This window comes from Alosa sapidissima, chromosome 7, assembly GCF_018492685.1.
Source record: "Alosa sapidissima isolate fAloSap1 chromosome 7, fAloSap1.pri, whole genome shotgun sequence".
Taxonomy (NCBI): Eukaryota; Metazoa; Chordata; class Actinopteri; order Clupeiformes; family Clupeidae; genus Alosa; species Alosa sapidissima.
This window is the reverse complement of record NC_055963.1, coordinates 20,992,215-21,002,939: the sequence shown is the minus strand read 5'-3', so window position 1 is coordinate 21,002,939 and position 10,725 is coordinate 20,992,215. Positions and strand designations below refer to the sequence as shown.

At 39.4% G+C, this 10,725-nt stretch overlaps 2 protein-coding genes across 3 annotated transcripts in view; one reads left to right on the top strand and one right to left on the bottom strand.

The window, feature by feature from the left end:
• Positions 1 to 6,384, bottom strand: part of def6a (DEF6 guanine nucleotide exchange factor a) — a 15,027-nt gene extending 8,643 nt beyond the window's left edge. The window contains exons 1-5 of the mRNA XM_042098849.1: positions 6,207 to 6,384; positions 4,631 to 4,771; positions 3,717 to 3,896; positions 2,264 to 2,491; positions 721 to 867 (exon numbers count right to left, since the gene is read on the bottom strand). Coding sequence (XP_041954783.1) covers positions 721 to 867; positions 2,264 to 2,491; positions 3,717 to 3,896; positions 4,631 to 4,771; positions 6,207 to 6,302 — 792 coding nt within the window. The 5' untranslated portion in view covers positions 6,303 to 6,384. The remainder of the gene's footprint in view (positions 1 to 720; positions 868 to 2,263; positions 2,492 to 3,716; positions 3,897 to 4,630; positions 4,772 to 6,206) is intronic.
• Positions 6,385 to 6,983: 599 nt separating this feature from the next.
• On the top strand, positions 6,984 to 10,460 carry tmem9 (transmembrane protein 9). 2 transcript variants are annotated; one of them, XM_042099293.1, is made up of 6 exons: positions 6,984 to 7,081; positions 7,597 to 7,716; positions 7,797 to 7,888; positions 8,022 to 8,130; positions 8,271 to 8,402; positions 8,876 to 10,460. In XM_042099293.1, exons 2-6 carry the CDS (start codon positions 7,621 to 7,623, stop codon positions 9,014 to 9,016), a joined length of 570 nt encoding a protein of 189 aa, XP_041955227.1. In that variant the 5' UTR covers positions 6,984 to 7,081; positions 7,597 to 7,620; the 3' UTR covers positions 9,017 to 10,460. The 2 variants fall into 2 exon arrangements, with proteins under 2 accessions (XP_041955227.1, XP_041955225.1); XM_042099291.1 differs by having other exon boundaries at positions 7,017 to 7,113.
• Positions 10,461 to 10,725: the final 265 nt, after the last annotated feature.

The window sequence follows — 10,725 nt, the reverse complement described above, 5'->3', positions numbered from 1 at the left end:
TAATGTGATGGTCTGGGGCTGCTTTGGTGCTGGTAAAGTGGGAGATTTGTACAAGGTAAAGGGGGTTGATTGGAGCCAATTTCCTCCTACAACAGGACAATGACCCAAAGCACACACCAAAAGAACTATTTAGGGAAGAAGCAGTCAGCTGGTATTCTGTCTATAATGGAGTGGCCAGTGCAGTCACCAAATCTCAACCCCATTGCGCTGTTGTGGGAGCAGCTTGACCGTATGGTACATAAGAAGTGCTCATCAAGCCAATCCAACTTGTGGGAGGTGCTTCAGGAAGCGTGGGGTGGAATTTCTTTAGATTACCTCAACAAATTGACAGCTAGAATGCCAAAATGTCTGCATTTTATTGCTGTTATTGCTGCATATGGAGAATTATTTGACGAAAGCAAAGTTTAAAGGACAAAATTATTATTTCAAATAAAAATCATTGTTTCTAACATGAAATTGTCTGGGTGACCCCAAACCTCTGAACGGTTGTGTGTGTGTGTGTGTGTGTGTGTGTGTGTGTGTGATCTATAGGTTAAGTATACTCTCTCTATACTTCTCCATGTTCCCTTATTGTTATGTTGCCTTTGAGAATGTCAGGAGAGTGTCTTCTCAATGTCTTTTACTAGTAATGCTGTAAGTTGCTTCGGATAAAAGCTTCTACAAAATACCATAAACCATAACCATAAGCATACTACAGCGGTTAGCACAGAGGCTGCCCACCTCCACGCAGCAGTTTGTGTCCAGCGTGATGCTGCCCTTGCAGTCTTTACGGTCCTCGTTGGTGTAATATGAAAGGCTGTTGGGTTTCAGAGTGAACCACCGTTCTTTCCAGTTCCTCCTCAACTGGCTTTTCTTCCACAGGTATCCCTTGATTCGATCAATGCATTTAAATACACGTTAGCTCAGAGAACATAAAGACGCAGTCATTTTGGGCAGATTGCAGATTTGTTTTCAATCATTTTCATACTTGTTTCAACACCATGCCTACTTTTTCAAAACTCTTCCTACTGTGAGCTTTACAAACACACGCCTGAGCCATCAGTTAATCTTTGGTGCAAAATGCACTACAGCCACCAAAACTCTTTATACTTCACCCAAACTCATACTGCCATAACTGTAACTGCTATCTGCCATAAAACTACTTTGGCAGTCAGTGTGCAATTAACCAAAAAAAACACAAACAACTTTAAGCATTGCAAAAACACATATTATATGCATATCCTTTATCTTTGCCTTGTTCAGTTGCACTGCAAAAAGATGAGATAAAAAACCTAGTATGGCGAATTTTTGAATTTTTGAAGTCACATATTGTGATACTAAATAAATATGATAAATACAACATTCTGCTATTTGCTTCATGGCAGCTCTCTCTTTCAGTGAATTCTCTGTAGTATACTAATAGTACAACAAAAGGTGTGCAGACACTTTTCACTCCCAGTAAGTGAAACAACAACACACATGACTATTGCTATGCTATAGCCTTAATCTGCGATCCATATTGTGTCCTCTAAATTTGGTGTTAATTTTAGCTCTCATACCATAACATCCCCATCGTAAGAAAGACATATTTTTTATCCACTCTTGTGCACCATTCCCACAAATATCTCAAGGCAAGCAGCTGTCAAAAACGGTCAAAAGTTTTTTTAGATATTTATTTATCTATTTATTTATCTATTACTGTGTCTGTTTGCGAATTAAGTTTGTGTGTCAGTATTGCGAGTGCTATTTTGTGTGGTACAGTATATGTTGATGTTTAGCTCTGCGGTCATGCAAGCAGCTGACGTGGATTGGAATCCGGGCCAACAATGCCTTTTAAAAGTTTGGACAAAATGATGCACTGATTTCCTGACCTTTACAATGTCGATTGACTGGTATTGCATTGTTAGGTCAGTTTGACAGTATTCAGCTGTAATAGTGTAAAAAAGCCTTTCAAGCCTTTCAAATGACAACTTAATTTGTGTTTCCAAATATAGCCCAGCTTTATCTCTAGTGATTTAAAAAAAAAAAAAAAATTAAGTGTTTTGAGCTGAGCTTTGAGTATGTAAATATCTGCAACAGTTTTGATGGTGGTGAACATTGACTGGGAGAAGTGGTCATGAATTTTGGACAGGTGATTGATAGCAATTTGTATGAAAGCAATGCAAAATGATACACAATTTACACATATGGTGAAAATGTTAAGTGGAGAGTGGCGGACATGGTATTGACACAAGTGTGAAAATGATTGAAAGAATGTAATGTTCGTGTGTGTTCTCCATGCTACCTCTTTAAGAACATCTCCAACTATTTCTCTGTAAACTTCCTCTACTGCCATGGTGACTGTTTCCTTAGTGATGCCCCTGGTCAACTTTCCAGAATTCATCATTTCCAGAAATGCCCACACGGTGAATCCATTTTGGACCACTGACTCCTGGGATAAGAAATCCTCCAGTTCCACACAGTTGAGCTCCATACTCATTGCCATGCAAATCTTCTTGAGCAAGTACTCGACCTTTGGAAAGTACATTAGTTTGATTATTTTTATCCACATCATTAAAAAAATGCTATGAAATATAGCTCATAAATCTACAAGAGGAACAAATAATCACTTATCACAATCAGATTCATGACCCCAAAACATATAGCTTAAGCTTCTTCCAAGGTAATATGCTAAATGTTCCCCATTTGTACAGTGCTTATACAAGATTTTCTCTCATCAATATACTACAGAGTAGCAGCACGCAAGAAGAGCAGTGCAGTTGACATTAAACATGTGAAATATCCAAGCTGTCCTGTGCTTCTTGGCTTTTAAGGAGCAAAAAAATGAACATCATTCTATTCTAAAATCTTTTCCCTCAAGTTTCCTACCGCTTAGTAGTCATTCCATCTTCACCAAGCAATGAACAACAATTTAGAATGCTATACGTGGCTGAGATAGTATGTCAATTACAATTGGAATATGTATACTAAAAATAGCCTATCTTCACACCCAACTGAAACTGCCGCTGCCAACACAGGTTGTGCAAAACACAGGAAATCATCAACCATGCTGCAAGAAACCCATCAGCCAGCAAGACGCCAAGAAAGAGCAACAACAAAAAAAAGATGAAATCTTAGCAGAACCTGAAAGAACATTGTGTTCTGGGTTGAACACTTCTAGCTATTTGTTGTGCGTAAAAGTACATTTACACTAACATACTGAAAAGTCCTACACAAATACCAAAGCACTAAAATGATAGATGTAATGTTCAAACTTTACAACAAACAAAGCAATCATACAAACAAAATCCTAATGAATAAAACTGCTTAATTTGCATATCTGTACATTGTATTTTTTTGTGTCATTATGATGTTTTGATCATATTTGGTCAATGAAAGCAAGTCTTGTCGTATTATGATTCAGCTGGAATTACCGCAGGCGCCTCAGGTGCCACAATGTGTTACACACTCACAGCATCATCTAAGCTGTTAACCAGAGACATCTCTTAGAGCCAGAGACTATCATTTTGAGAAACACATTGCCCAAAGTAATTTAGGGGAATCCAGATTCAGGGACTCAAGGGTGACTTTACTGTAAAGACGTGTTTGCTAAAACACCTTGAAAAGAGGTTGAATTTCAGTTTAGATTCTGAGTTTCAGTTCTGTCTGTAAACCCTCAACTGAACTCTCTTCCTATCTGAGAGGCGCATGCCTGACCAGTGGATCATGTAACAGACCACAGAAAACGTCTTTTTTACCTCATCTGGTACCATGACCAGAGGGTATTTGTCCTCCGACAGAAAGTTGAACAGGCACCAGAGACGGAAAGCATCATCTTTCGGCAGAATTTTCACGCCACCCTGGTGATAGTTCTTCTTGGCAGTCAGCGTCCAACAGAGGTTGTCCACATCCTCCTTGACAAAACTCCCTGGTACTACCTGGGGGACACATGTGAGGACAAACCAGCTCTGAGTCGAACCTATGACTGGATTGCTATTGAATTCTATCTGCTGCAGTGGCAAGTGAGAAGCATCTCATATATGGATGGTGTTGTGGTACTGCTGGAGGACGTATGGAAAGCATGTCACTGAAAGCCGGGGTTAAGATATAAACTTAGACTGATGAGTAGTAGATTTCTTCCAGCCATGCATGAAGGTAGATGGTAAAAGATGAGTAAAAAAAAAAACACTACATATTTTCTGGAGTTAAATCTAAGCCACAAGGCCATTTTGGTAGAACTTCTCCAGCTGAACTGAACATCTTTGTCACTCTCTCACATGTTTCCTTAAGTGAAAAAGTAATGGAGCTGGTATACTTCGGGCAACTCTTTGCTTGTTGATGTGAATGTGCCCCAAATAATGTATGCAGTTCCAGAGTGATTAGTGCTAGATAGAGTTAATAGAGTTCTACTACATTAAAGGAAAATTCCAGAGATTTTTCACATTGATCTCTGTTTCTCGAGGTCACCCAGTCAATATGAAAAATGTTACCTAACTCGAACACCAGCTAGAGCAGCCAGACAGTTACAGTGCTACACTCTGGGGACACAAAATCATGCCCCCAGAATGTAGCATGTGAAAAATGTAAAAAATCGCAAAATAAAACAATGGAATTCTCCTTTAATAGAGAGGTCATTTTTGTAATCAGTAATCCCCTGGTTACCGTGCCCTACCTTGTCGAGGATATACTTGTTGAGATAGGGCATGTAGCCTTGGTTGGACACAGGTCCGTCGTCGTCATCTCTGAAGTGTTCGTCCAGTGCAACGGGGTCATGAGGTATACTCAGGACAGTGCATAGGTTATGGGAAAGGACCTGAAACCAAAACAGATCTGAGTGAATGCCAGCCCTTTATACATAAGCCAGAATGTTATGCCAGAATGTTGGCTACCAAATTGTTACAAGTGGCAACCAGATTTGGTTGGCTTTGGCAATCAAAACCTCATGATGCGGCTGCCAAGCTGGCAAGCACTTTTAACCACTTTTAAAAGTTAATGTTGAGCCCTGGCTATGAGAACAGATGCTTTTTGAAGTTTAATTCAATGACATAAATGCAGGTTTTACTTTATAGTATATGTAAGTATACGTATAAGTATACTTTTTTGATCCCATGAGGGAAATTTGGTCTCTGCATTTATCCCAATCCGTGAATTAGTGAAACACACACAGCACGCAGTGAACACACAGTGAGGTGAAGCACACACTAACCCGGAGCAGTGAGCTGCCTGCTACAGCGGCGCTCGGGGAGCAGTGAGGGTTTAGGTGCCTTGCTCAAGCGCACATCAGCCGTGGATGTGGGCATGGGAGAGCAGTGCTCAACCACTTCCCCCACCCACATTTTTCCTACTGGTCGGGGATCAAACTGGCAAGCCCCTAGCCCATAGCCCTTACCAGTAGGCCATGGCTGCCACAATTTATGTCAATGATCTCTCGGAAAAGAAATGGCCTACTCATCTGACTCATTCTTAGCATTCAACAATGAGTCACTGATGTTCAACTTCTTTCCCAAGAACCAAAAGCAACTGAGAATGAACATCTACAAGTGCATGCACCATAAACCTATGGAGGACCTAATGTGTGACATAGCCTACATGTATCTGAACCACACAACATGCATTAAAAACCACATCCGGTTTGGCCTCTTCATCTCTTTGCACTGAAGCTAAACACCTGCCTGGTATTCAAAGAAGCCCTGCCTATACTCTTATGTCATGCATAGTACCAGATCAAGTCTCTAGGGCCATTATGCAAAAAAAACTGGTGGGCTCAGACTAGACAAAGTAGCCAAAATGTTCAGGTAAACTGATCCGCAAATTGCTCATTTTGACACAAGGCTGAGATGTACTACTACAGGACAAACTAATATCCAGAGAAACAGACAATTATTGAAAATGTACAGTAATGTTTCAAGAATTGTCAAGATTCAAGATTTAACAATTTCAAGAACTGTAAAATATAGTGTGCTCTGTATTTTGGGAGTCGTTTCTTTAGACAAAGCATTAGAAGTAGAAAGTTGACAACTCAGCAAATAATCATACATTACTGACTGTTATGTTTTAAAAGGAGACTAGATCATTGTACAAGTCACATTCATGATTTATAATTCAAATGTATAGTTTTCTGTCTCTGTCTCCTGAACAAATAGGATGCACAAATAAGGAACTTCAGTTGAAAGACAGAAGTGTATGAAAATGAAGAAATGATGAAAGCTGAAAACGAAGCCTGATATACTTTGACGTGGACCACTCACCTTTAGCTGGGACTTCGACACTTTTCCACTCTTCTCTATATCCAGAGCTGTAAAAGCATACCAAATGGACTTAAGTAACTCTGAGCGCAAGTCCATGGCTGCAGAGACATAACTTCTTTCCTCTTATTCAGTTTTTTTTTTTTGGTGCTATATTTTCACGCTCTCATTCACGCACTCCCTCGCCTCACTCCCGGACGTGTGGCCCTTCTAGGGCTGTCACCCACACCCTGTTGCAGAACACACTTGAGATCTTGAAATCTTGAAGTAAGTTTCACAAACACCCCCTGCTGGAGTCCTCTGTAAGTCTTACATGAATAGACAACAGGATTAAATCTGATACTTGCGACATTATTCTCTCTTCTTCTTCTTCTCAATAGCCTATACAGTCCTTCCAGTCTGTATTTTTCGAATTAGAGAATGTATTTACAAGATCTCCTTTTCAATCCAGACAATCTACCACAGGAGTGTTATTTATGTTTTGTGAAAGTGGGATGTGGAAGTAATCATACAGAGAACTAAACCCGACACAGGGAACTATGCAGACACATGAATGAGACAGCACAGGTCGAAAACCCCAGGTATGGTCAAAACTGGAAAGATTTTGACCGTAGGTAAACTGAAAGCAATTCTACATATTAACCCATATTGTCTGTATATCCATACATCCACACCGCCATGGAAAGGTATGCTACAGACCACAGATGACCACAGATGATAGGCTACATTACTGATTCTGATGGGGGGGAGATGTGCTCCAATCCACCAGGTGGCAGTGTGCCGCTTAAGCTGGACTGAGGGGTGCAGGCGACCTATTCTATCTAGGTTTATCTACCAGCTAGCTGCACATTTTAGACTGTCAACCATTTTTAAATAAGGTGAGGACCGCATAACCTCTTCAGTCATCAAAGTAAGCAAACACGCGAAACAAGAATAAGCGGAATAATCTAAATTATATATGTGGCTGTGGTAGCTGTTTAACGTTAGCTAGATAGCTGTAAGTTACTCCAACATTAACTGACGCAGATTGCTAGCTAGGTAACAAGTTAACGTTAAACAAGAAACAGTTCATTTTCAAAGAGTTGCAGCCAGTTCTAATGCACACGTTTGTCTTATCGGAAATATATATGCCATTCAGTGCTGCTTCTTAACATGCAGTGCTACTATGCAATCAACGTCATGTTGTGTTGGTTAACATTACATGTCTCATGTTCCTGATCTTTCACGAAACGCAGTGCAATGCAGTATGTTCAGGTTCAGGCAGTATGTTGCAAGAAGAGCTAACGTTAATTTAGGAAGGCAACAAGGTTTAGCTTGCTAGCCTTATAACACCACCATTTTAATATGGTCTCATGTACTTATAATGTAAAAAAATATATATTTGTTTACCCAGATCTGAAGGGAACAAAAGCTGGACATGTCACTTGACAAAGTACTGCCCCTGAGGGCTCCACTGATTGTTGCTTTGACTCTGTTGTCCTTTGAAGCAATCTCCATCGTTCATGCCACCAGGGTAAACGAGACATCAAATTATTTATTTGTCAAATGTCAGTGGAGTTGTATGTTGCTCTGACCATATGGCTTTATTTTCAGAGTTTTGAAGATATACGATGCAAGTGCATCTGTCCGCCATACAGAAACATCAGTGGACACATCTACAATAGGAACGTGTCGCAGAAAGACTGGTGAGTAGGCTGTTTACAAAGATTTTAATGTTTCACATAGAAAGCAATGGGACGATGTTATATAAAGGAGTGAATTGATAATGGTGGCATTAGTAACTAAGGGACGTTAATATGTTCTGTCTACATTTCTTAGTAACTGCTTGCACATTGTGGATCCAATGCCTGTTCCGGGACATGATGTGGAAGCTTATTGTCTGCTCTGTGAATGCAAGTATGAGGAACGCAGCAGTAACACAATCAAGGTACAAAACTCACACACACACACACACACACACACACACACACATCCATTCTATACTGTGCTGATTCAAAATGAAGAATAATACAACATGACATATGATTTTGCCATTGGTTCAAAATCATGATGATTTCCTCCCCACAGATAACCATAATAATCTACCTGTCCGTGGTGGGTGCCCTGCTGTTGTATATGCTGTTCCTGTTGCTTGTTGACCCACTCATCCGCAAGCATGACCCTTACATACAGCCACTCCACAATGAGGAAGATGCAGAGGTACAGGTTTCTATAAGCTCACACATGTATACTACTGGTGTATTAGCACTAGCAGTAGGTAAAATGTATGTATGTACAGTATGCGTGTGTGTGTATAATGTACTAGATTGTAAATATGTTTTGACTGCTATACTGCCCTACAAAGCCAAACTGCAGTTTCTGCATTTTTTGCGACATTAACATATCAATCTATTAAAATCTCATTTATCTGCTGTAACATTTCCTGGAGATATACAGGTTTTCATTTTACAGTATCTGCTAAAATGCAGTGTGACAGACAAACAGAAAAGCTGTTTTTCTCAGTTTGATTTTTTTGTAGATAGGTTTGGTTTTGTAGGGCAGCATAGGAATCAAAGAATTCAAAATCGGAATGGGTCGTTTCATGCAGCTGGATGGCTGTTCTGTGTATTGTTCTGTTCGATATTGATCACCTGAAGAGAACTGTCCTCTCACCTCTCAATTTCCCGTCTTAGGACATTCGGACTCAGGCTGAGGCAGCCCAGGGTCGTGGGAGCACTGTTCTGGAGCGGGTTGAGGGGGCCCAGCAGCGCTGGAAGAAGCAGGTCCAGGAACAGCGGAAGACCGTGTTTGACCGTCACAAGATGCTCAGTTAAGCTGCCAAGGCTTCCTAGCCCTGAAGTGCTTCTACTAAGCTCATGCTTTAAACAAAGATCTGGATATTAAGTAGCACTGGTATTCTTAAGAAACAACATGTCTCCATTTGTCTGATGTAATCAACTACACTGGATTGTGTATTAAGTGTCTGGAATTGAATTTACACTTAAATGCTCTTGTAGCTTAATAGGGAAACTACTGCTACTTCAATCTGGACTCTGGCTTTCAAGAAGTTTGCTTTTGTTGGTGTAGGGGTTTCTGGAGTGATTGGTCATAAACGTGGAGCCACCCTCACATCATCTCACCTCATGGAACCACCATGCATTTGATATACATCATTTGGCATTATTTGCTAGTTATATTGTTATTTGTATTTATCTACCTTGTTTTGCCATTTATTTTGATATGCTGCTACAAATGATGTTCACATGGAGAAAATATCAACTTTAGGATCACTTTGTTGGTCTTATTCACTTTGGCTTCATTGTTATCGACGTACGCAAGCAAAAGGACTGGCATCTTTAAATTCAATTGCACTTTTATCATATGATTATTGTTTTTTATGTGGTCTCTATTTCCCTAAAGGGTCGTTAACACCAGGAACCATAACTGTAAAGATAACTGTAACTGTAAACATAACTGTAACTGTAATAATGAAAGCGTCCACACTGACCAATAGTAACTAAAATTGCTCCTTGTGTAGATGAATGTGATGGCTAAAATTTTATGGATTCTGATTTGCTGTCAGCTTATCGTTCTCAAAATCGCTCTGAAATTGGTCTCCAGCGATATTGTTCTTCATTTGTTACCGTTATAGTTTATGTGTAGACGACGGCATTCATATTAGCTAGAATGACACTTTTTAAAAAGTTATTGTTATAGTTATCGTTCTTGGTGTGAATGGTCCTTCTGTCTAGACTGATTCAGTTTTGTACAAATTGGTTAATGAGATATTTTAATCGCTAACATTTCTTACTAATTATTCGCTAAGTACTTACTTACTAGACTTACTATTTCTAGAAGCTTTAAGGTACATTTCTAAGCAGGAAATGAATGAAGATTTGTGATTACAATTGGCATGTTACTGAGAAGACAATGAAGTTTCAATTAAATCAGTTTTAGCACAATGTTAGAAATATAATATAAGCTACATTGCTAGTCTGCGCTTTCTCTGAGAGATTCTTAAAATCTACCACTGTTTGCACCTCTATTTTAGAGGGTGATTAAAAATAATTTATATTCTTTTTAATTTGTAATAGTTTTTAAAACTATTATTTAAACTATTATTTATGGTTTTGACAACCATAAGGTAAATGTGAAATTCCAATTGTTTTGCACTGGATTTTATGTGAAGTACATATAATTTATTTCTTTTATTATATATTGTACCTATATTTTCATGCTTGTATTGTACTTGGGGAGCATAAAAATAATAGTTTAAATGATTTGGCGTATTTGCCTTTTGTGTTCATTGAGTCTAAAGTATTGAAGTGACTCTACAATACTCTGGCCAGGCTATGTCACAGAGATAATTCTGGTAAATGGAGTCATTTGTTTGCTAGCACCTCTAATTCCTCAGGAACCCCCCATTCAACCACATACTCCGCAGCACTGGTCAGACTCTATAAACATTTCCCGCAAATATCTGCACAGTGTTGCATACGTGCTGTTGATGTGTGAGTCCCCCGTCCCACCCCACCCCTCTACT